The sequence below is a fragment of the Saccopteryx bilineata genome, chromosome 12 (genome assembly GCF_036850765.1).
Source record: "Saccopteryx bilineata isolate mSacBil1 chromosome 12, mSacBil1_pri_phased_curated, whole genome shotgun sequence".
Classification (NCBI taxonomy): Eukaryota; Metazoa; Chordata; class Mammalia; order Chiroptera; family Emballonuridae; genus Saccopteryx; species Saccopteryx bilineata.
Window position 1 is genome coordinate 55,054,877 of NC_089501.1, and position 26,694 is coordinate 55,081,570.

At 41.0% G+C, this 26,694-nt stretch overlaps 1 protein-coding gene across 8 annotated transcripts in view; it reads left to right on the forward strand.

Moving 5' to 3' along the window:
- QKI (QKI, KH domain containing RNA binding) overlaps positions 1 to 26,694 on the forward strand; it is a 139,211-nt gene that overhangs the window by 20,903 nt on the left and 91,614 nt on the right. For all 8 annotated transcript variants that reach the window (XR_010727673.1, XR_010727672.1, XM_066248141.1 and 5 more), the window contains exon 2: positions 20,646 to 20,788. Coding sequence is in view for 6 of the 8 variants with exons in the window: in XM_066248141.1 (XP_066104238.1) it covers positions 20,646 to 20,788 (143 nt within the window). In the remaining 2 variants the exon portion in view is untranslated. The remainder of the gene's footprint in view (positions 1 to 20,645; positions 20,789 to 26,694) is intronic.

The following is a 26,694-nucleotide window of genomic DNA, read 5'->3' on the forward strand; positions in this document are numbered from 1 at the left end:
AAATTCTTACATGAATACTATCACATTTACTTAAATACAAGATTTCTGAAATTTTGGCATATAGGCCAAGTTTGGAGCAGTAAATGTTATGTATAATCTTCAGTAAATCTAAATTTCACAAATGAGACATTGTTTTCCTGAATATGTCATGGTGACTAGCCTTAATGTTTATTTGGAAATATTTTCTTTATTTTCCCTCTGAAGCTTATTTTGTGACTTAAAAAAGAAGATAATCTCAGGAAGAAAGGTTATATAAATATAAACACATATCTTATAATTGTTAACCTTTTACCATTGACTGTCCAGATAATGAAAGATAAGCTACAAAATAAACCATGAACTTTTAAGTAATGGATAAAACATGAATACTTAATGATCCAACACTTAGAAACAATTTTGTCTTACTGAAATTTGGAAATATTCTGTATATTGACTATTTTTATCTTGTGGTTTGTTCATTCACAGTAACACTGAATACAAAAATTAGGAGTTTGGTTGCATTTTCTCCAAGAAAACTTAAAGCATGCATTTCTATAGAATTTAGTTTCTGTGACAGTTTTAGTTGTTCCAGGGTTCTCCTGTGAGTGATGGGCTTCGACATTAGGTTGAGGAAGCTAACGTCTGAGTGGGTGTGGTGGCTGCCTGAGAATGATTTTGCCGTTAGCAATGAAAAATGTTTTCCTTATAGTTCTTGTGCAGCAGGCCATGGAGTAAAGCACATTTTTATAATAAAGGTGATGAATTTAATCGCAAACTGGCAGCCAAATGGAAATTGCAGACCTTGATACTGGGAGAAAATTGCCTATAAAGCAACTCTTGAGAGAACAGGCTTTAAATTTATCCACCCCTTTCGACATTGAGGAGGAGAACATGGGAATCCCAGGGTGTTTGCTTGGCCTGCTTAGTTCAGATGAATGACACTGGAGTATTCTACTTAAGAGCTAGAGATAGTTGTTTTAAAGTTGCTTATGCTTTGTATATAAAGCCTTTAGCACATACATTTTTGCATTTTATTAAGTATCTAAAATATTTCTGTCTTCTTAAATTTTAGCACATAATACGTCTAAAGAATTGAAATCCACTTTATACATTTATGGTCATATGCTACTATGCAGTTCATACTGTATGTATCATTGGCTGCAGTCTTTTTTATTTTTTTCCCTTAAATTATTATTAAGTGAGGGGCGGGGAGGCGAGGCAGAGAGATAGGTTCCCACATGCACCCAGACCTGTATTTACCTGGCAGGCTCCACCCATCTGGGGCAACTGCTCCATTGCTCAGCAACCAAACTATTTCAGGGCCTGAGGCGAGGCCATAGAGCCATCCTCAGCACCTTGGGCCAACTTGCTCAAACCATTTGAGCTATGACTGCAGGAGGGGAACAGAGAGAGAGAAGGAAGGGGTAGCAGGAGGGGTGGAGAAGCAAGTGGTCACTTCTCCTGTGTGCTCTGATTGGGAATCAAACCTGGGACTTCGACACGCTGGGCTGATGCTCTACTGCTGAGGCAACTGGCCAGGGCTGTGGGCTTCAGTCTTAAATGATGCACAATATTTTGGGTTTATCAGTAACATTCAAATGATAGAATATCTGTCATAAACTCTCAGTCTTTACTGTTTCACAGTATATTTAAATAATTTATAAAATTTAGACACAGAAGGTAGAATATCTATTATGGGAAATCTGGATTTTGTTACTTTTTATTCTAAGGGACTAATGCTTATTGCTCTTAATCTAACCCTTGATCCAGTATCTATCTGGTATTTAGAGTATTTAACTCTGAATCTTGATATGTTTTTGAGGTGCCCCCCACCCCCCACCCCCTGTGATACACATACTTGTTAACCGATATCTGTGTTCAAGTTGAGAATTATTTGTGACAATTGGAAAGTGAGACCCACATGAGGATGATAAATGTTTACAATGTAAAAGTGCTCATATAAACAATAAAATTTCTCTGTGTACTCATTGAAACTACTGTGTTCTGAAGGAAAATAAGGATGACTTCTAGGAGGCTGTTACTTTATGTGTCGGTACACGATCACATTTTCTGGGCATTGGAGTGCCTTACCTATTACAAGTGTAGCTATGGTAGGTCTGTGTTCTTACCTATAAAACTATATAAGTGTTTTGTTTTAAAGTATATGAGCGAGAATAGAAGTAAGAAAAACAGTTTTACAAATTTTCTATATTTAGGAAACAATTTATTGAAGTTGTACAGGAGACTTCAGGTATGAAAACCAAGAAGAAATAGCATTATTTTTTTCTTGTTAAAATATGTAGCAGTTATTGTCTATTTGTCATTGAAAGTAGTTTCCCTTAAATTATTCTAAGTGCTAAATTAATTGTATTATATCTATAGGAGAAATAAGCTTAAGAGAAGATAAATTAGAATGTTTAGCCACCTCTGAAATTTATAAAGTTTAAAATAAATCAACTCCTCTATTCCCTTATTAGTGATTAGTTGGTAAGTTATTTGGTTTATTTGGCTTACGTAAGCTGTGGCAAGTTTAGCATTTAGAGATAGAGCCCAAAGGTAAATATTCTTTATGTCAAGTCTTTGTGAGAGAAATAAAGTATGTTTTTATTTTAACTGTAATGTGGCTCATTCACTAAATCAAAATGTGGAAAGCTTGTAACTTTAAAAAGAAAACAGAGACTACATATATTTTAAAATGTATAAGATGAAGCTAGAATAAGATATATTTAATACATATTATGTACATATATAGCATATAAGTATATTAATGTTAAAATATTTATCTTATATAATGAATATGTATTATGGAAACATGTTATATACATAATGATACAAGTGTTGTATATGTATATGTGTGTACACCTGTGTGTTCATGTATATATATAGAGTAATACCTCATTTTACCACTTTTCTATAGTTTTTTGTAAGCTGACCATTCAGTTCCCAGAGATACTTTTCAAAAAGGGCTTTTTTTCTTTTTGATGTGTTAATTCAAATTCATCTATTCTGTGGTGAAGGTAACCACAGTTTTTTTTAAGATTGTTTATACCAGAGTGTGCAACACCTGAAATATCTAGCATTTTGAGTTCTGGAAGGATTTCAGAATCATGTTTGAATGGTCACATCACTGATTAGCTCAAGCTTACAGAATTGGCAGAGGGGAGTGACATTAGGGGAATGTTCACCTTAATACTGCACTTTTATGGTGACAGTCTTAGATATGATCCTTTTCTGTTATTTTTGTTTATATAACTGTTTTAACAAGTTGAGTTGTAGGTATGCAGATATGCATTACAAGCTAGAATGTTTCCCCCAACTATTCCTCCCCCAAGTTATTCATTTGAGGTTAAAATAATCTTAAACTCCAGAAAAGTGTTTAAATCCAAACAGGTCAGATCCTGGAGCAAAAAGCTCTTACCTTTTTAAAAGAGTGTGTTGTAGGACAATTGATACAGAGACTGTTTGCTTCTGGTATTTGAGGGTCATTTTTAGTAAGCTGCATATACTATGGGATTATATTTGAGGAGTTTGTAAAGTTTTCTTAATTGAATATTTGAGGAGGAACTTTGTAAAAATGAGGGGAAAGTTAAGCTGTACTTTTGTTCTATCTGCCTGCACTTTGCTATTTATGATGAATTTACATGTGAAAAGTTATTTGCAAATAGTATGGTCATTTGGTAGGTGCCCTTTCTAACTATCTTTTATGCCTACAGATCCTAGGAAAAGATCAGTCAAAGATTTTAGGCGCAGGCTGGTTGACTCATGGTAGAGGGTCAGTCTGGTGTGTGGATGTCCTGGGTTCAACACCCAGTAAGGGCATACAGAAGCAACCACATTGGTCCTGGGTGCTGAGGATGGCTCCGTGGAGTGTCCCCTTAGGCATTGTTATAGCTCTTCTGTGAGCATGGCCCCAGACAGGGCTGCCCTTGGATCGTGGCAGGGTGCCTGTGAGACTCTATCTCCCCTCCTCTCACTTAGAAAAGAGGAAGAAAAAAAGATTTTCAGTAACTAAAATTCATCAGGTCAGCAGATAATTATCTTTCAGACCTATTTGTCAAGATGCCGTATTTCCAGAATATATCATTTACATCACAGTCATCACGGAGGATGGGCACATCCTTAAGTCTGTGTGTCAGACACTTGACACATATATGCAGTGTCTCTGTTTAATCTTGACAGCAATCCTGTAAGCTGGATACAAATCCATTTTCTAGAGGAACAAATGGAGTCAGACTGAGACATTGCAACTAGTTTTTCCCCCCCAAAATTGCACTTCAGTACTTTGTTTCTCTATTCCTCAACACAGATCAACCATGTAGTTAGCTGTTCTGTGAATGTTTTTTAAAAACGTAACATTTTACCTAGCATGAACTGATAGTTTGGTTAGTTCTGGACAAAGAGAAAGAGGAGGCAGCTTTTCTTTTGAATTGTCCTCTTTTATATGCACATTAAATTACTTGTACAGCTTTAAGGATGGTGGTGATATGTTGACTGTAAATAGCTTGTTTGACTTGGAAGTATTTTTTCATAAGAGCTTGTGCGTGTCATGCTGACCACCTGAAAGTGACTTTACTTTCTGTTACGTCTTTATTCTGATGTGCCTGTCTACTAAAAGTTACTACTAGTGCCCAGGTGGCTCTGAATTGGCCTACTTTTGAGAGATTTTCCAGCCTTTTTCACTTCCCTTGCTTTTATAAAAAAGTGTACTGCAGGTTCCAATGCATTTGAAATCTCTGTTGCCTATGAAATTACCCAGCTAAAAATGGTAGGTCATATTTATTGATTGAGGGGGGGGGGAGAAACTGATTTGTTGTTCCGTTTACTTACGCGTTCCTTGGTTGAGTCTTGTCTGTGCCCTGACCTGGGATGGAAGCTGCAGCCGTGGCGTGCCGGGGACCACGCTGTATCTGACTGAGCCACCCGTTCAGGGTGAGAGGATAGATCTTGCTGTGGTCTTCCTAGTTAGTTTTGGTTTTAATGCACTATGAGGGAGAGGGTCATCCGTCATCCCTAATGAGTGGATTTCACTCATTTTCCAGTGTGATAGTGATGGTGGAGTGCCATTTTTGAAATAAGGTTGTTTTTTAGATTTTGATTTAAATTAGTGATACTCTCCCTGTCTTTATCAGTGTGGACCTTGGTAAAGACGGAACTTTGTTCTTAGAAATTTTGTTCATTTTGAACTTCCTACTGGGAAATAATACGTATTAGTTTCAAGGAACAAACACCAAATTTGAATGGTAACATGCGGATCTTTAAACCTTAGTGTGACTACTTTGAAATACCCAACTGTTCATTGGCCTCTGTTCTTAAGAAGCTTTTGCGTAAATGGAAAAAGTACCTTGAGCAAGAAGAACAGAACCACTTACCTGAATGACCATAGGCATTGCTAGAAATGCCAGTCTAGTGCAGAGAGAGGATTAGGAGTCCAAAAACTAAGGTTTGGGGAAATCCTTGAGAGGGAGCAGAAAAGCATGTATTTTAAGCTTTTTTTCATGTATCAGATCCGTCAACATAATCTTGTGTTGTCAGAGTGATACATCTACATCCATGTTTTTCTACTTTTGTCTGTCCTTCATAGTAATTAAAGTGAGGGCTTAAATATCCAGAACCCAGTTTTCTCTAGCTTGGTCCTTTCTGCTACAGAGCCAAATGAAACCATAGAACTACGGTTGACGCTCTTTAAAGTTGCTTTATGTAGGGTACAGGCCCAGTGCTTACATCCCAGGGTCCTTGGCCTCATCTGTCAGGCACGGCTAGCCCACTTGTCTGTCTGCACAGAAACACTTCTTAAGACCGGAGGGATTGTGATGACGGCACCATGTCGCTTCCCAGCTGGCCCCGGGCCTCAAACCATAGGAAGATAAGATGTACTCAGTTAGTAATAGCAGTCTGTAAGTCATATTTTACACATTAACAGTCTGGGAGTACTTGCTATTCAGTGAAGTAGTTTTTCTATCAGATTCAGAAGTTAAGTTGCAGACTTATCTTAGATGCCTTTATAGGTGAGAGTAAACATGGACCCTGAACAACACGAATGGCTTGTTGAAGGGTCCGCGGCACTTTCCGGGCAGATGTTAAGTGAGCATCTGGTCTGACTTGTTTTAGAGTTAGTTTGGTTATGCCCTTCTTTCTCCCTTTCCTGGGTGTGTGTCTGCTTTGCCCTCTTTTCCTGTTCATCCCGATCTTCAGTTTCTGGCCTCCTGTTTCTCCGTCTTCACAGCCTGCCCCGCCGCCCTGCTCCCTGTCAGGGTCCCCCCAGCCTCCGCCAGCGCCATTTTGGGGAATGGGTGGCAGTGCTGGAGAGGCGGTGTGCTGTGGGTAACAGAGGACGACTTCTGGACGCAGAGCTGGGTCTGGGTCCTGACTTACAAGTTGCATTCTCTTTGGTAAAGTGCTTATCCCCAAATCTCAGTTCCCTACTTATAGAACGGAGATGAGAACTGCACTTACCTTTAAAGAAGTTCATGTCACCAGACTTCGGTGTTCAAGTGCTGACTCCAGGGCGGACTTTGAAGGGAGACTCATCCCTTAGAAGGACATCAGACCTCCTTGCTCTCGTGTCTGAGTTTACGCGTGCTCCTCCCCGCCGTGTGCTGCCATTCCTGCCACCGTCTGTCACCCGTCTCATTCCCAGGAGCAGGATTTTGTGGCATTTAAAGCAGCCTCGGGAAAGGTTTTTGTGTAATGGTCTCTAATAAGGTTTGTTTACGTGGTGTTTTATCTGCCATCCAGACTTGACGTTCTCATGTAGGAGACAGGGCCGTCATCAGTAGGTGCACTCTACCGTAGTAGGCAGTATGAAATATGGAAAACCTTGGGGTTGGAGTGTTCCGGATTTATTGGGACAAGCTGCAGTTACTAAATGAGGAGGCCTAAGAGGGCCTTGTTGAGAAAGTGACTTTGGAGCAGAGATTTGAAGGAGGCAACGGAGTGAGCCATTGCTACTCTCTCGGGAACAACTTTCCCGCTAGAGGGGACAGTCAGCGCAGAAGTGTGTGGCTGTAGCTGTGAATGGCCTATGGGTTAGGGGAGACGGTCAGAAAGGTAAGAGGGGTGCAGGGTAAGGGGGAGCCTCGGGGTGTGTGGGTCCTGGTAGATCTTTGTGGGGACGTGGGCCTTTACACTAACCGAGATGGGGACAGCATCAGCACCCTGGTTCTTAGCCATGGTTATCACCCCTTCAGGGAGTCTGTGAGGTCTATCTTTATAGCAATGCTAATTGGCTTCTTCACACCTTCTCACATGAGTATACAGTGGAGTGTTGGAGAGGCTATGTGCTACATGGTATTGCAACATACTGAATTTAGAAGATGAGAATCTGCTGTCTCTCTCTTAAGAAAGACATTTAAAAGATTTGCATAAATATAAAATGCTTTTTCTCACTATTTTGTTGGACAATATCTCTTTTCCGTAAAACGTTTTTATTAGCATGTAATGGGTTTTACTATTATTATAAAATGAATCAAAAGTAATTTAAAGTTTTGATTTCTAGTACAGTAAGTATTAATAGATATAACTGACCAATATAAGCTTTTTAGGTTCCTTGTAGTAATTTTCTAAGTGTGGGCTCGAGACCAAAAAGTTTGAGAACAGCTCCATTGGAGGGTGTTGAGCAGAGTAGTGACACAGTGCTTGGATTTAAGAGACAAGGGGCTGCGGTGGAAGCAGAGACTAGTTACATTATCAGTAGTTCAGGTGAGAAATAACTGTGCTGGCTGGAATCAGAGCCGTGGAGATTGAGGTGGTGGTGAAAAGTGGGATTCCAGGTTCATTTTAAAAGTTGAGTCCATCGAGTTTGCTGTGGCTTTAGCTGTGATGTGTGAAGGAACAGATTTGCCATTTTCTAGTATTAGTAGGAACAATTTGGGAGGCAGATAAGGAAGTTTGCTTTTGAATGTGTCCAGGCAACATGTTTATAAGGCAGATGGATGCAGGCATTTGGAGTTCAGGTAAGTTTGTCTGGAATGTCCTTGACCAAGATTTTTGTTGGATTGTTTTGATAATATTTTTATGATAGCAATTAGTTTTCATTCTAATAAACTAAACCTTTATGATCTCAACAAGAATGCTGTATTCCACATTTTAGAACCCATTAAAATTGCTTTCCAAAAATATATGATAGTAGAACGTACACTTACAGGGACAGCAAATTGTAGTAGGTGAAGTTCTGTCAGTAGCGTGAGGTGTCCTCAATCTAGTTCTCTGTATACATTGGCTTAATTAAAGGGGATTGCAATGTTTTGTCATTTTAAGGTGGTAGTGTTTTGAATTTTAGTCATGTTGACATATGAGGGTACTGTAGTGTTGCTCTTGTTAGAAAAATGGAAGTTTTGTTTTCTTTTCTAATTTAATCTTGATGCTTGCTATAAGGGACCTTTTGGAATATTGTGGACAATAGATTGTCAATTGACATTCATTGGTTTTTGTTTATGAAATGAAGGTGATATTCACGTGGTGTGTGATTATGGATCTTAGGTTTCTTTCTCCATTGAGCTTTGTTGGAATTTGGAATACAGTTGAAAAGGATAATTAAAAATTAAAGAAATTATTACCTAGGAAAAGCACTCCCCCATACGCACAGATAAAATTTCCTCAAAAGTTTTTGAACTTAGGTTTCATTTTAACTCCCTTTTACCAAATTGCTTTAAATCCTTAGGGATTTGGGGCTTGAAGAAGGTGAAATGCATAGGGACCGATCCCCTCACTTCCTCAGATACAGATGTATAGAGCGTGGTTACAGTAGGATTCAATGCTTCCCAAGGTATCGATAGTTGAAGACATTGTGGAATGGATGATTCTGACAGTAGTGGTTCTCAATTGGCCATGGGGTATTACAGCCCTTTCCTGTGGGGCATTGGTGCAGATGGGCCACAAAAATGGGTCTGTGAAGAAAAGGAAGGTGCACAGACTGCTAATGGATAGATTTGTAGAACAGGAAGTAACCAAAATGTGGTCGGGTCTAACTTTATTTTGCAGAAGAAGAAACTGAGACCCGCGGGGTGAAGTTCCGAGCCACACAGATCCCGGAGGGATTCCGGAGTAAGTTCTAGGTTGTCTAAACTCAAGGCAGACCTTTCCCTGCTTGTGCAGCTGTCCGGTTTGCTAGATTCGCTTTCTACAGAAAGGTCATTATTGATGGGTTGTAGTTTTTCTTGATGTTCTTAGGGTGGGTTTAAAGTACCTGGGGTTTTTAAAGCGATACATGTTGAAGAAAATTAAAGATTATTATGAACTATTTTGGTGGTTTTGAATTAGAGATTATTTTAACTGCTTTTGGGATCCTCAGTTTTGGTAAGCAGGCATTTTTATTTTTTTCAAAAATTAGACAAGCCTGACCAGGCGGTGGCACAGTGGATGGAGCGTTGGACTGGGAAGCAAAGGACCCAGGTTTGAGACCCCAAGGTCTCCAGCTTGAGCGCAGGCTCATCTGGTTTGAGCAAAGCTCACCAGCTTGGACCCAAGGTCACTGGCTCGAGCAAAGGGTCACTGGGTCTGTTGACAGCCTGCGGTCAAGGCACATGTGAGAAAGCAATCAGTGAACAACTAAGGTGTCGCAACGAAAACCTGATAATTGATACTTCTCATCTCTCTCCGTTCCTGTCTGTCTGACCCTATCTATCCCTCTATCTGACTCTCTCTGTCTCTGAAAAAAAAAAAAATTAGGACATTTGCGTAGCTTTCGTTTAGCCAAAACAAATGCTTTTATATATTTTGGAATAAATTTAGACTTTGAAAAAAATAGAAAAAATAATGACAGATTAATGTTAACTCATAATAACAATATTACAGTTATAGGAACCAGGAAATTAACATGGATACAATATTATTAACTAGCAAGTGATGACTCTCATTTATTCCAGTCTGTGATGGCATCACATTCTTTCAAGATACTTTTATTGACACATTTGAGGATTATTGTGTATTTTTTTGTAGAATTTCTTCAGTTAGGTTTGTCTGATTTTTTTTTGGTAGGAAAACAGCAGTAGTGTCTGGCTTTTTGCACTGCGTCATACTAGGGGTATGTCTTTTTGGTAATATTAACTTGGGTCACCTGGTTAAGGTGGTATCTGCCAGGTTTCTCCATTATACCAGTAGTTGGCAAATTCATTAGTCAACAGAGCCAAGTATCAACAGTACAACGATTGAAATTTCTTTTGAGAGCCAAATTTTTAAACTTAAACTATATAGGTAGGCACATTCCTTATCGAGGTAGCGCCCACACGTGGTACTTTGTGGAAGAGCCACACTCCCAAGTATCAACAGTACAACGATTGAAATTTCTTTTGAGAGCCAAATTTTTAAACTTAAACTATATAGGTAGGCACATTCCTTATCGAGGTAGCGCCCACACGTGGTACTTTGTGGAAGAGCCACACTCAAGGGGCCAAAGAGCTGCAGGTGGCTCGCGAGCCGCAGTTTGCCGACCAGGGCTCTATACCAGGGGTCCCCAAACTTTTTACACAGGGGGCCAGTTCACTGTCCCTCAGACCGTTGGAGGGCCGGACTATAAAAAAAACTATGAACAAATCCCTATGCACACTGCACATATCTTATTTTAAAGTAAAAAAACAAAATGGGAACAAATACAATATTTAAAATAAAGAACAAGTAAATTTAAATCAACAAAGTGACCAGTATTTCAATGGGAACTATGCTCCTCTCACTGACCACCAAGGAAAGAGGCACCCCTTCTGGAAGTGCGGCGGGGGCCGGATAAATGGCCTCAAGGGGCCGCAGTTTGGGGCCCCTGCTCTATACAGTCTTGTTTTTTTGGGGGGAGGAATTAATAAATGCCTTGTGGGGAGATACTCTGAAACTGTAGAGATAGCCTATTTCTCATTCTTCTGTTCACTAATTTTAGAATCCATTGAATGGTTCTTGCCTTTAGTAATTATTACTGTGGTCTTCTATTGGTGATTTTCGGTATCTTCGTACTTATTAATTAGAACTTTGTAAAGATGTCCCTTCCCTCCCATGTATTTATTCAGTTAGTATCATTGTGGTCTCATGGATTATAGTTTACTACTATCATTATCATATTATAAGTAAGAATTTCTAAGAAAGTATTTCTAAGAAATTTTTCTTAACCATTGGATTTAAATTTAAATTTTCATACAGTATATATTGTATTTCCCCTGAGTATTCTAAAGAATGAAATGACTGGAAGGCAAAATTGTTATTAAATAATGCTTGATATTTAACTCATCTAACATAGTTCAAAAGAAATCCCCAAACAAAATTCAGTTTAAATGAGAAAGAATAGGTTTTTATTCACTTAAACAAAATCCTCTCCTCCACTCTGTCCTGTCCTGTCTGTCCCGTCCTGTTCTGTCCTGTTCCATCGTGTCCCCGTCCCGTCCTGTCCCATCCCGTCCTGTTCTGTCCAGTCCCATCCCGTCCCGTCCTGTTCTGTCCTGTCCCATCCTGTCCCATCCCTTCCTGTCCCGTTGCATCCCTTTCCGTCCCCTACTTGGATTCTGTATGTCCAAGCACTGGCCCGTGTCACTCAGGAATCCCTCAGTGACGGGAGGAGGCTGCAGAGATGTGCACCCACCAGGACAGTGGTGAACTTCTGGGCTGCACCTGCTAGATAGATAGAGTCCAGCCAGTAATAAACCGGAAGTTGGTTTTTCCCCTTTTCTGTACATTCTCTAATTACTGACAAAGTAATTTTGAGGTTCTTATTTCAGGACATCCCTTTATGAAACTGTAAATAAAAGGTGGTTGGACTTAACGGTGACCTCGGACCAAGTTTTTAATCTCTGAACATTATTATTATTTATAAAATGTGGCTTCTACTTCAGATTCTGATGAGGATCAGGTCATAATTCATATAAATTATCTTAGCATGGTGTAGGTGCTCATATATTAAAAAATAATTAGATAGATCTTTTTTTAATGGTTTTTTTATAAGAGTTGGGAATCAGTAACTTTATCCTTATTATAATTTTGTGTAGGGAATCCAATAACACATTGCAGCATTTTGACTTAAAGTACTTTCTGTCCTCCTAATAAGAGTATCTTTATTTTTTAAGTAATAAAAATATTCATATTCAGTAGTAATGTAAAAGCCAACTAGTCCCTATAAAGCTATAGCCCAGAGATGACTATTGTTAAGGATCATTATATCTTCACAGTTAACATATAAATTATATTAGTTTAAGGTGTACAATAGTGTGAGTAGACATTTATGTAACTTATGAAGTGATCAGCATGGTAAATCCGGTACCCACCTGACATCATACAGAATTACTACAAATCGTTGATTGTATTTCCTGGGCTGTACCTGACATCCCTATGACTGTCTGACAGTTTGTACTTCTTTTTTTATTTATTTATTTATTTATTTTTTTTTCATTTTTCTGAAGCTGGAAACAGGGAGAGACAGTCAGACAGACTCCCGCATGCGCCCGACCGGGATCCACCCGGCCCACCATGGGGCAACGCTCTGCCCACCAGGGGGCGATGCTCTGCCCATCCTGGGCGTCGCCATGTTGGCGACCAGAGCCACTCTAGCGCCTGAGGCAGAGGCCACAGAGCCATGCCCAGCGCCCGGGCCATGTTTGCTCCAATGGAGCCTTGGCTGCGGGAGGGGAAGAGAGAGACAGAGAGGAAAGCGCGGCGGAGGGGTGGAGAAGCAAATGGGCGCTTCTCCTGTGTGCCCTGGCCGGGAATCGAACCCAGGTCCTCCGCACGCTAGGCCGACGCTCTACCGCTGAGCCAACCGGCCAGGGCAGTTTGTACTTCTTAATCCCTTCACACCCACCTGTACCTGACCATCTACTTGTTCTCTGAATGAGTTTGTTACAGTTTTGATTGGTCGTTTATTTTTTAGATCCCACATTAGTGAAATCATATGGTGTTTGTCTTACTCTGTGTGACTTATTTTCACTTAGCACAATACCCTCTAGGTCCATCCATTTGCAAATGGCAAGATTGATTATTTTTTTATGGCTGAGGAACATTCATTCCATTGTGTATAAGCACCACTTCTTTGTCCATTTTTCTTCAGTGGACACTAGGTTGCTTCCATATCCTTGCTTTTGTAAACAATGCTGCAGTGAACATAGGCGTGCTTGTCTTCTTGAATTAGTGTTTTGAATTTCTGCTGGTACATACCCAGACATGGAATTGTTGTCATATGATAGTTCTATTTTTTATTTTTTGAGGTGTGATATTTTTTCTTTTTACTTCTATTTGTCTGTCTAGAAAATCACATAGTTAGTATAAATTGGATCATAATACTAGACATTTTTTTCTGTAACCTTTGCAGGACCTTTTTCGGGAAAGTGCAGATACTTGAAATGCCCAAGCTACGGAACAGCTGCTAAGAACAGTCAGGGAAAGAGGAGGGTGTTTCTGTGGGACTTGCTGTTTCCCATTTCTGTGGAATGTATCAACAGTTTGCACAGTTGTTAATTTTGGCGGTTTAAAGGAGGGCTATGATACTGAATTTGATTTTACGGTTTTTCTTTTTGTGCCTCTAGTTCTGAAGTACATACACAGTTTAACCTAAAACACCAGGTTGCACCTAGCGAGTCACTGATGGCTGACGTTTTTCCTTGCCACTTTCAGAGCAGTTACCTCAGAATTAAATCAGATTTAATTTCTTAGGTGGTTCTGAGCAGCCAAAACATAGCCCACTAAATAGTGCATATTTTCTAGTGACCTGCTTTTTAATGTATTTGCTTTCCATTCCTCATGAGTCTGGCTTTTTTAAATGAGCACAGTGATGTTGTATTATTCCATGGATTTTGCTATGCCCAAAATATCTTGAAAGCTTTTCCGGTGTTTAGTAAGCCCTGAATGAGAGGCTTATTTGAACAGAAGAGCACTTTGCTGACTGAGAGTCCGTGACGCCGCATCTGTAGGGTGGCCGCAGTTCTGCAGTTACAGATACACCCCTGGTATTGCTGTCTCACTGGCTCACGAGTGTCGTGTAGACACAGACTCAGATTGGCAGAGGGGGACCTCGGTAAGTGCAGTCTCACGTGGCTGTTGGCGTGAGAGTGCCGGCAGCGTCCAGGTGCAGAAGAATTGCCACAGTGAGGAGCGGCTCGTGCCAGCTGCGGTTGGAAAGGCTCTCACTTTACCTTCACTTAAAAAATTTATAATCTGGACATCAAAGCATTTATATATGTATTGATAAATAGTTGGCTCTCATTCTACTGCATAAATTAATAGGAAATGTGAGATTTTAAAAATGAGGCAATAATGGTCAGATTATAATATGTTTTCATTTTAGCTCCAGCTGTGTTACAGTGATATGGCAATTTGTGTGTGTGTGTGTATGTGTGTGTGTGGATTTAAGTGTAAAGCACAAAGAAAGCAGACAGATGCCCAAATAGAATTTCTGTAATATCAGAATAGCCGGCTGGCAAACCAGTTAGAAGTAGCTACAATAATATTGAGTGCAGGATGTGTATTCTATGACATATTTTTAGTACTTACTAATTTTTAATTTCTTGTTTTAAATTTGTTGAAAAAGTTCTAAGCCGGAAAGTGAAATGGGGCTATATTTAATCCTCCTATCTAGTCTCCCATCAGTGCAGGACGGAATTTATCCATAGTTACTACCTGTCTTGGGAAACGACTTAATTTTCTAGTTCAGGTTTTTCACCTTTTATTTTTCTATTCTATATTATTCATGTTGTCTTGAATTCTGACATTCCACTTTCCGTGGAGTGGTTGATCCCTTAGTTAGTCCAGTGGTAAAGATTTTAAAAGAATGTCCGGAGTGTGCAGGTGGCGGAGGATGGGGCTCCCTGCAGTCTTTCTTCTGCAGTAAAGGAGGCGTGGTGGTGACGGCAAAGCCAGAGGTGGAAACGCCTGAGCTGGTGACACGGAGGATGGTTTTAAAACAAAACTTGTACTTGAATTTAGAGTTAGGTGAATTCAGGGGAAGAGGAAAGGCTTAAGGTAGGTGACTTGTAAGAACAGGTCACGTAGAACAACTGCTGTGGCAGGCTCCTTCCTGAGAGGAGGAGCAGCATCAGCAAGTTTTCAGTCTCAAACAGAGAGTTTCCAGGACATTGAGGTTTGAAAAGATGTGGTACCTGAGTATTTGTTCAAGAAAATGCGGAACAATGGCAGGAACCTGAGTGATGCAAAGGTGGCGACTATGCCCAAGAACTGAAAAGGCTCTATTCTGAACTTGCTGGCACAACCTGTAGTCCGAAACAGATTATTTCCTGCTTAAACTGATAGATTCAGAGGGAGGTTCGAGTCCTAATGTAGCTTAGTTTTGTATCGGATAGTTGGTAAAGGTGTGTCAGTATTTTAGAGTCCAGGCTCGCGAAGTTTGTGCTCTATGAAATGGAAGTTGTCAGACCCTAGACTCATAGCGTAGTCACCCCTAAAGAACCGACCGATAGATTAATGTAAACTGCAGGGATATGTGTAGTAGAAAACAGTCATGAAAGGACACTGACATGGTCCCAGTAGACATGCAGTTGTGCCTGTATTGGTGGTAAAGGCTTGGGTTGGCTGTGGTGTGCTGTGCTCAGCAAAGAAGTCAAGGTATTCTTAAACACGCTGTGGAAGGTGAGTATTGAGGACTAGAGCTGGCAGTTAGTGTACTTACTCGTTGTTGTCTGACAGGATGTACGCAGAAAAGGAGTTTCCATATTAAAAGGGACATAGACAAATAGAACGTGTGTATCTCTAAATGGGAGGGTATAGACCCATTTTGATTGGCAGGTTTGAGAAAAGGACACTTAGATATTACAGAACTCTTCTAGTATTTGTGTGGCTGTCATATGAAAGAAGCATTTGACCTGTTTTGTGAGCTTTGGAGTGTTGGGAAGGGTGGGAGAAATTTTAGGCAGGATTTTGATTCAATGAAATTATAACATTTAAAAACTTCAGAGATGTTAAAAACAAATTATCTTGATCTTGGGGATATTTTTGGGGTAGCATACTGGGAATTTTTATATGAGATGATTAAACAAATGGTTCTGAACTTCTGGTTCTCTGAACTGTTGCTTCAGGTTGGTGAAGGTAGTGTGGAGATGAGGGGACATTGAAGCACTGTTGTGTTGTGTTTGCTACAACACAAGACTGTATGAAATGTACTAGTTCTGAAGCGTTCCTGCATTTCATGAGTGAACACCGGTGAACCCAGCACCTCTGAAGGAACCAGAGCACCACCCATACCCATGACATGCTTTTTTGGCTGTGATTATGTCAACTTGGTATCAATGTTTACCAAAGCTCTGATTGCCAGGACTTACAGAATGGAAGTTTCAGGAGACAACTTTTTAAAACATGAGGGAAAATAAGTGGAGTCCTTGCATACTGAGGTTGGAAACCAGTGGGTTCAGCTGAGTCACTCAGTAAGCAGCCTCTAATTATATATGAGGTACAGGCACGTAAAGGTTAAGTAAGAAACTTGTCTAAAATCACACAGGCAGTTACTGTTAGAGCTGGAATCAAAACTGGTTCTAACTTGAATTTGTTAATAACATGCCAAGAAATGCTAATGATTTGCTGGCTAGAAAGCTGGTGTTACTAAAGGGTAGTTAGTACTCATCCTCAGCTGGTTAGAGCCACAGTGAATTGTTAAACACACCGTGACAATCCACAGTGATCGTAAATTCCTTGAGAACTAGAACTGTTGCAGTCATTTTTTGTACCCAGATGTATTCTTTTGTATATAATTTTTGTTCTATTATAAATTTTATTGAGTAGTATGACTTAGAGACTGAAAGAAACATGGTAGAAAGACGTTTTATCTTAAGAAAAAATTGAATTTGTGATTATATTGTTTGTACTTTTGCTTTACATAACTCCTTGTGATTAGAAAAAAAAAATGTCAGTTTCTTTCCTCTTGACTTTTTTCTTGACCGTAACACCTACAGTAGTTAATGACTCCTGCTTTTGTGCTACCAGTGTCTCTGGACCTTACTGTTCTGATGCCTTTGGTTGTCTGTTTACATACCTTTTCTGTAGGAGTAAGTTCTCTCAGAGCTGGGACCGTGACTTGTTTAACCTGAATGTCCTAGAGCAGGGGTCCCCAAACTACGGGGCCGCATGCGGCCCCCTGAGGCCATTTATCCAGCCCCTGCCTCACTTTCAGAAGGGGCACCTCTTTCATTGGTGGTCAGTGAGAGGAGCGTAGTTCTCATTGAAATATTGGTCAGTTTGTTGATTTAAATTTACTTGTTCTTTATTTTAAATATTGTATTTGTTCCCATTTTGTTTTTTTACTTTAAAATAAGATATGTGCAGTGTGCATAGGGGATTTGTTCATAGTTTTTTTTATAGTTTGGCCCTCCAACGGTCTGAGGGACAGTGAACTGGCCCCCTGTGTAAAACGTTTGGGGACCCCTGCTCTAGAGCCTAGCTCATTCCTCCCTTCATTCCCCCATTCGCTGAGTATTAACTGAGGGCACATGTGTTTCAGGCAGGATTCTAGAAGCTGGGAAGACAGTGGATAACAGATTTTCATGGAACTTTCAGTTATTAAAGAATCTCACAAATGTTCATAGAAATATAACTGAAGTTGTAAATATATCTTCCATTATATAATTTAATTAGATATATGAAGGTTATATGGTTTTTGTATATTTATGTTTTTAAATCGAGGCATTTGACTTTTCTTATTTATAATTGACTCTTGGTTTTCCTAAATTTGGTAAAATTGTTTACTTGGAAAATCATACCCCCACCCCAGAATGTTGTATTACTCTGGTTACTTATAGATTTTAAAAATATTTTATTATTTTAAATTTTTATTAAGTGAGTGGCTGGGAGACAGAGACAGACCCCCGCATGCGCCCAACCAGGATCCACCTGGATCCACCCGGATCCACCGGGCATGCCCACTGAGGGTGATGCTCTGTTCATCTGGGGCATTGCTCCATTGTAACTGGAGCCATTCTAGCACCTGAGGTGGAGGCCATCCTCAGTGCCCGGCCAGCTTGCTCCAATGGAGCCCTGGCTGCAGGCAAGGAGGAGAAGAGAAGAGGAAGGGGAGAGAAATATGTAGAGAAAAGCGAGAGGAAGAGTGAAGAAGCAGATGGGCACTTCTCCTGTGTGTCCTGGCCTGGAATCAAACCTGGGACTTCCACGTCCCAGGCCGATGCTTTACCCCTGAGCCAACCGGCCAGGGCCAGGAATTTTTTTTTTTCTTTTGGTATTTTTCTGAAGCTGGAAACGGGGAGACAGACAGACTCCCGCATGTGCCCGACCGGGATCCACCTGGCATGCCCACCAGGGGGCGATGCTCTGCCCATCTGGGGCATTGCTCTGTTGCGACAAGAGCCATTCTAGTGCCTGAGGCAGAGGCCACAGAGCCATCCTCAGCGCTTGGGCCAACTTTGCTCCAGTGGAGCCTTGCCGCGGGAGGGGAAGAGAGAGACAGAGAGGGGGAGGGGTGGAGAAGCAGATGGGCGCTTCTCCTGTGTGCCCTGGCTGGGAATCGAACCCGGGACTTCTGCATGCCAGGCCGATGCTCTACCACTGAGCCAACCGGCCAGGGCCAGGAATATTTTAAATATTGAACTGTTCTTGCATTTATAGTATAAGTTCCACTTTGTTTTTGTGCCTTATTTTTAACATGCTGGTGGAATCTGTTAGTGTGTTTGCCGTCTGTATTTATAAGCAAATTTAATATTTTCTTTTTAGGCTATTATCAGGTTTCTATATTGTATTGATTAACTTCACAACAAGAATTGGGCAGTTTGAAAATAATTTAAATGTAATAAATTAATACTGAAAGTGCTTTTATATAGAGACTGGAACTATATACGTGTAATTTTTGATTTGGTTAAATTTTCCTAAATTCTTTTGGTTAATTACTTGCTGTAATTACGAAAGCAGTCGTTTATGCTTAACTTATTACCTGGTTGTTGAAAACTTGATCAGAGAATTGCTGTCGTATGCTAATTAAGTAAAATTAATTGATACTGGACATCTTTAGGATGAACCTGGAAATATAAAAAATATAGAATTGGATTCTTGTCTTTCTAATGTACTATATATTTCGCTCTGTAAGACGCACCTGACCATAAGACACACCTAGGGTTTTAAGGAGGAAAATAAGAAAAAATAACTTGAACCAAATGATGTGTCAGAATATTTAATAAAATACCATATTTTTTGCTCCATAAGATGCACGGGCATTTCCCCCTCCACTTTTTTGGGGAAAAATGCATCTTATGGAGCGAAAAATACGGTAGTTCAATCCAAGATACCTTCTTTTGATTTTTAATAAATTTCATTTGCTTTCAGAAATAAATACTTAGCTTTAACAAGCAAATTGTTTTTTAAGAGAGAAAATTTGTTATAAATATTTCTATCATTAAAACAGAAAATGTGTCAATGTAGTATTTTCACTGTTCAAGACTATGCCTAAGTAAGGACATGTCTGATAAGCCTTTTTCCTGTGTTGGGTTTTATTTAACTGAAAGTGACTTAAATAACTAAAGAAAACTAAAGCATGCCTTCATATTTGGTAGTTCCTTAGTAACAACAGATTGAAACTTTATGTTTAGAAAGCATACAAAACATTTTAAAAATTAAAAAGAAAACTTGAGTTACAAATAGTAATGGACACAAACCTGACCCCGAAGGAGGGTGTAATCTATAACATGGAGAGATGGCTACAGAGGCAGCTTGCTAATTTAATAGTGACAGCCCTTGTTATCATGGTCCAATGGGCAGGAGACTATTTTCTAAGCGCAGTGTGGATGCTTAAAGAATTCTCGAAAGAATGAGTCTCTTTGTACAGGACTTGATTCATTAAAATAGATTTCTCATATTTTAGTTTTAATCTTTCATACTTTCTTTGAAAGAAGTATACTTATACTGGGGATGTCATAATAGTCTTCTAAAAAGGTCATTGACTAGGTATCTCTGCATTGTTTTTTCTATTTTATTCATTAACCCAAGTGTAGTTTAATCTTCATTACCATCTTTCCCTTAAAACATCTCTGATCATCAATGCCTTAGTGGTCAATTCCAAGGTATCGTGCTCTTGACCTTAGGAAACCTTGGTGGTATTTGACCCTGGTGATGGCTCTGTCCTGGAGTCTTGGAGTCTGTCTCCCTTTAGCCTTTGACAGCTCTTCCTACTTCTCTTGCCTACCTCCGTGTCTTCTTGGTTTGCGCGCCTTTCCCTCAGCCCTTAAATACTGCTTTTTCTCAGACTCATTCAGTCCCCCTCCCTCCTCCTACCCTCTCTGACACATCTCTTCTGTCCCAGAGCTTTAACTGCTAAGTCTGAGTATCAAACTCGGACTTCTGCTGAGCTTAAAATGTTCCATGTCTGAAGTAGAAGAGAGCCTGTGGTATTACGTTTTGTCTGATAGGCATTCTTTTCATAGTTATTTGACTGAAGCTGTCATCTGGAATTACTGGCCTCGTTTACCCATGGAGAAATTAGATAAAGTAATATGTCTCTATCATAGTGGGTAAGAACTTGGACTCTGAGGTTTTAATGAAATACATTATTAAGTGTATAAATTTGATTTCTAGTAGAAATTAATTGAGGCTATAGTCCTGTTAAACATAAACTTATAATAATTCAGAGAATGATAGAATAAGTCAACAATTCTTTGAGTTTTAACACTTTACCAATGAAATCCTCCCTTACCTTCTTTTTTTTCTGGACTAGCAAGACTGTTCTCATCTAACACAGTTAAAATTTTTACTTTTAACAGAAATTAGCAGAGTACGGAAAGACATGTACAATGACACATTAAATGGCAGCGCGGAGAAGAGGAGCGCGGAGCTGCCGGACGCCGTGGGCCCGATCGTCCAGCTGCAGGAGAAGCTCTACGTGCCCGTGAAGGAATACCCGGACGTGAGTACCTTTCGCTGTCTCAATTGGGGGTTTTTCTGCTTGGCGACCTGGGGAGGTGACACATCTGGTGGTAAACACGCAATACAGTGTCAGTTACCTTGAAAGAATTTCATGAGAGGACTAGAGGTGCGAATCATTTGGTGTGGATAACTTGAAAAATTTCTGTGTTGTCATTTGAAAGCTGCTGTGTCACTTCTGGAAATGCGTGTGGTTGAACACTTGGTTTTAGATGTCAGGTCAAGGCAAGAATCAAGGAAAGGGCTCCGGCTAGAATACTGGGGGCACCAAGTGCAGCTCTCAGCTCACCTTGACCTGACCTCAGAGAAGCCACAGCCTGGCTCGCACTGTCTTTTCAGGAACCTGGGAGAACAGACCATGTGACGGCTGAGGTTTCTTTCACTAAAATTTCTGTGATGACCACTGTTTGTCACTTTTTTTTGTTCTTTTTAATCCCTTGCTCAGCTATTCTGTATAATTATTTTATTGCGAATAGCCTCCTTGTTCTATACCAGTTAGCTTATACATACTTTTTTTTTGTTGTTATAAAAAACTTGATACAGTCCTTTCTATCTCCCTGACGTCATTATACATTTTTTTTCCACAATACACTGTGTAAGTTACATTGGCTCTTAAAACATGTTGAGCCTGTTTCCTGCCTAAGGACCTTTATGTTAACTGTACACTGATTGATCTCTGCTAGCTGCCTTCTTATTATTAAGATTTTAATTTAAAAGTCACTTCAGAGTGGCATCCCCTGACCATTTTATCTAAAAGCAATCTGGTTACTCACTTTTTTTTCACATTCAGTTTCTTTATTCCTCTGAAGTAGCATTTATATATTATCTGGTATTGTTCTTGTTTATTTTTCTGTCTCTCCCCAGCAAGATATTTAAAGGCACTAAGTCAGGAACCTGTTTCTGTTACTAATCTCTGCATTGCAGGTGGCCATGAGACTGGACATTGTGGGTGCCCACTGCCTATTACATCAATAAAGGCAGAGTTAGTGGCTTTTTGCCAGGGTTCAGAGGACTTGCTGAAAGCAAATATGAGAAAGAGTTGTGTTGTGAGGTAAAAATGTGGTGTGTACTCTAACGTTCAATAATTGTATGGACAGTGTATACTAATCAAGAGAAGGGAATAAATGTTTTAGCTTGGATTAATGGAAAAAGCTTTGATATTTCACAAATTAACTGTCCAATGCAATTTTCTGTAAATCAAATACATTTCCCGTTTTATGAGTACTTTTGGTTGCAAAGGTCCAAAACTCATTGCTAACATTGACAAAGAAAGGGCCTGTTGGAAGAGAGTTGGTGTAGTCAAGAAGGGTTCAAGACGGGAGCCCGGGCAGCAGTGAGAACCTCCCTCAGAGTTTGCACTTCTCTGTTGAAAGCCTTGCTCTTAACTTAACTTGGAATCAGTGCCTCCCAGACTTAACTTCAGATTCTTAGGAGAGGGACTGTGTTTTGGACCCATCTGCCGTGACTGGGGCATGATGTTACCTAACAATCTAGACATGACCGCTGTGGTCCTAGCCGGGGTACTGGGATGGTTCCTCGAGATGGGCAGTTGTGATCAGAGCAGCGCTCTCAACTGAAGTCTGCTCTTGTTTGGTCCTCCAGTGTATCCTAAAGGTGTGTACTGAAGGCTGTCACCTTCTCCTGTGCTTGTTTAAACTCTAAAGGACCGAGTTTCTGTGTTAGCCATTAACACAGAATACTTTTAAGACCTTTTTACAGCATATAACCCTGATCCACTTGGTTCTCATTCTTCTAATATTTTCTTTTTTTTTTTTTTTTTTGCATTTTTCTGAAGCTGGAAACAGGGAGAGACAGTCAGACAGACTCCCGCATGCGCCCGACCGGGATCCACCCGGCACGCCCACCATGGGGCGACGCTCTGCCCACCAGGGGGCGATGCTCTGCCCATCCTGGGCGTCGCCATGTTGTGACCAGAGCCACTCTAGTGCCTGGGGCAGAGGCCACAGAGCCATCCCCAGCGCCCGGGCCATGTTTGCTCCAATGGAGCCTTGGCTGCGGGAGGGGAAGAGAGAGACAGAGGAAGGCACGGCGGAGGGGAGGAGAAGCAAATGGGCGCCTCTCCTATGTGCCAGGGCCTATTTTTTTTTATTTTAGAGAGGAAAGAGAGAGGGGGAGAGAGAGAGAGAGAAAGAGAGAGAAAAGGGGGAGGAGCAGGAAGCATCAACTCCCATATGTGCCTTGACCAGGCCAGCCCAGGGTTTTGAACCGGAGACCTCAGCATTTCCAGGTCGATGCTTTACCCACTGCGCCACCACAGGTCAGGCGGTTTCACTCTTAAATAAAGAAGTCATGGCGCTATCTAGAGCAGTGGTTCCTCAGGACTAGAGCGCCCGCACCTACTGGGAGCCTGTGAGTGAGTGAGTGTTCAAGCCCCGCTCCAGCCCAGCTGAACCAGAACCTGGGGGTGCAGCCCCTCAGGCCGCCTGCCAGCCCGTAGGTGTTTCTGCCTGTGCATGTGAGAGAAGCACTGCTCTCCTTTTCTGTTGTCAGAATAAGCCAGGCAGACGGCTTGTCCCAGGAGGCAGGCAGGGGTGAACGGAGCAGTGACCCTGCTTCTGGGAGGCAGTCCTGGCAGTGACGAGGACAGACACTAAGCAAGGGTGGTGAGGTTGGCGCGGTGAGGGCTCTGAGAGGTGGGGAAGCCGTTGGGTGGGGACCACGTGTTTACAGTGCAGACTCTTACAGGGTGAAGGGAAGGCGGACACAGGAGCAGAGCCTCGGGAAGGGCAGGAAATCGCACTGGCTCTGTGTAGCAGCAGGCCTGGGAAGGGTGGTCAGACAGGACTGCAGGGAAGGAGCAGAGAGAACACTGTGCAGGGGCTGCGGGCCCCAGGCGGGCCTTCACATACTGCTCTGAGTGAACTGGGAAGCCATGGAGATGTTTTGAGCCAAATAGTGACATGAGCTTAGTTGGCTTCTGGTCGCTGTGTGGAGAAAGGCTGCTGGGTGGTGGTGCGGCAGGGAGACCCACTGGGGACACAGGAAATGCTTGGGTCCTGTACAGATTATCAACTCACAGTCAGTAGGATTTGCTGACTGCACAGTGTGGTGTGAGGGAAAGTCATGAGTAGCTTAAAGGTTTTGATCAGTTTGAGCTAGGGAGGTGGGGTGAGCAGTTGTGATTTAGAGGTGCTGAGTTGGAAGTCAGACATCCAGGTACGGCCATGTTAAATGGACAGGTGGGGTGGGGATATGAGTTGTGGACTGCTCTTGGCACCCCTAAATGTCTATTTTAACAAAGCTGTTTAAATGAGAAATTTAGTTACAATTAATTGGAGAAAAGAAATTAATATGAAATATTTTAGGCTTCCAGATAATTTTTTTAATACCTTGATTTTAAATTTGTTAAGTTTGGCAAAATTAGGATCTGCATGTAGTTTTGAGATTTTCTTTTTTGAGGTTATCAATACATATCAAAGGAGTAGTTCTGTTTTGTGGTATATTTTAGGAAATTTACCTTGCCTTTAAAAAGATAAAATATTAGTAAACAAAACAAAGGACTTTGTGTCAGATTTTGGCTGCATGGGAAAAGATTTATTTCAGAATGATGAATTAGATATTGGCCAAAATGAAATACATTTCTTCATACTTTAGTTTTTTCCCCATTATATATCCACATGCTCCTAATCTGTTATTCAGGTTTCAAAGGGGCATTGCAGCGTGATGGTCAAAAGTATGGACTCAGACCCAGACCCCGCTGGCTCAGCTGTTTTGTCTTCTGCCTTTGGTCAAATTACTTGTCATTTCTGGTTCTCGGTTGACTCATTTCTGTAATGGGGGTGGTAATAGAGTTATTCTTTCATGGAGTTAGGAGGAGTCTTAAGTGAGTTACGAATGATTTTATACATACAAAGCATTTGGAAAATGTTTTTATGCTGCCAAAGTGTTAACCAGAATGCAAGCTCCATGAGGGTGGAGTTCTGTTTGTGCATTCCCAGTTACCATCTGGACAGTAAATATTTGTTGTGCATATCTCTGTGAAAGCCTTATTCTTTCAAATATTGGTAAACTTAAAAAGAAAAACCTTCCATCTGACATAGCAACATACTTATAGAAGTGTGAATTAGGAGCTGTTGTTTTGGTCTTTGCTGTGTATAGCTTTGGGATGGTAGGAGAAGAAAATCTTAAATTCTGTATTTCAGAAAGGAAGGAGTACTGTGTAATGCCCTTCACAATGTTTTTAAATCAGTGGCTTGATGTGGGAATTGGAAGGTACTGTCAGTAGCCCGTTGAGAATGGACCGTACTGTGTACCAGTTGCATCCTGGGGGTGGGGTATTATCTTAGTTGAGATAACTCAACATAGTGGAGATAATAGTGGGTTTTTGAGTCAGAGACCTGGATTTTGAATCCAGGCTTTATTCTTGCTGGTGACATTTGTCAGCAAGTGCCACCAGAACGCTCCCTAATAGGCTGTCCTAAGACTCAGTGTCTAAGTAACACAGGCTCATCTCTGTGCTCTTGACCTGTGCTGTGTGTTGAGGGAGGTTCTGACTGGGTGGAGCCGAAGTGATGGAAGCCTGGCCTAGGCCGGCTGGCGGTGTCCCTGCAGGGCTCGGCCCACAGGGCAGCACCTGCTTGGAGCTTCTCTTTTTGTGGCAGGTCCCTGGGGTGCAGAGTGAAGCCATACTGCCTCTGCTCTTGTCCCATCCAGTGACATTCTGTTAGCTCAGCGGTTGCGGCTCAGGAGGGATTCTCCCCTCAGGGACATTTGGCAATGTCTGGAGATATTTTTGCTTGGCAAAACTCAGAGGGGTTCCTAGTGGCAGCTAGTGTGGATGGCTGCCACTTAGCTGCTCACTACCCTCCAGGGCACCGGGCAGCCTGGACAGCAAAGGGTCACCCTGCCCAGGGCCGGCTGTGCTGCGTGCAGCAGCTGCAGCACTCGGGCACTCGGGCTGTGCCCACAGCGTGGCAGAGAGGGAGGTGGGAATACGTACTTCCAGGGAGGAGGTGAGACTGTCTCACTGGCTCTGAGCACATGTTCATTTCTTAGAATTTGTGTCCTTGTCTATGAAATTGTAAGATCTATCTCAGAATTGTTTGGAGAATAAAGACAACAAGTGTGTGGCCTCTGATCGAGTACTCACTGTGGTTCCTGTGATTGTGAATAAGGAAAGAAATTCTACCTGGGAGGGAGTCCACAGTCTTTCATAAAAGATAAAGGTATTGCATTAAGTCACTTAATACTGTTGACGTTTATCATACATGAAAAACTGGCAGACATGAATGAAGATAAAAGTTATACATAGGCCGTCAAATTGGTAATTTGGCCCCTTAAGTTTCTAAGGACTTGTTTGAATCCCTGGAGAGCTTAGAAGCAGTGTGTGTGAATGGATTTAACTCTGATCAATGCAATGAGTCAGTAGTAAATCAGTCAATTTTTGCCTAGTTATCAATTTTGAATTAATGAGAAATTGTTTTATAGGATCTATCAGAATGATATGTAAGTTCCAAATATGCAAGGTCTAGCTATTAGGGATATTAGTTCTGTGTATACATGAATGGGCTTGATTGGTAAACTGTTGCTTAGGATATGGTATTATGAAGTAACAGTGACACTTTTCCACTTTTCCCAGAGGCTTTATGAGGGTAACTCTGTTTTTCTGATGTTTGTCCATTGGGTTTTAATTTCGAGTGATTATAACTCAAAAGGAGTATGCTGGGTTTAGGCCAGGGGTAGTCAGCTTTTTTATACCTACCACCCACATTTGTATCTGTTGTTAGTAAAATTTTCTAACTGCCCACTGGTTCCACAGTAATGGTGATTTATCAAGTAGGGAAGTAACTTTACTTTATAAAATTTATAAAGCAGAGTTACAGCAAGTTCAAGCATATAATAATAATTACTTACCAAGTACTTTATGTC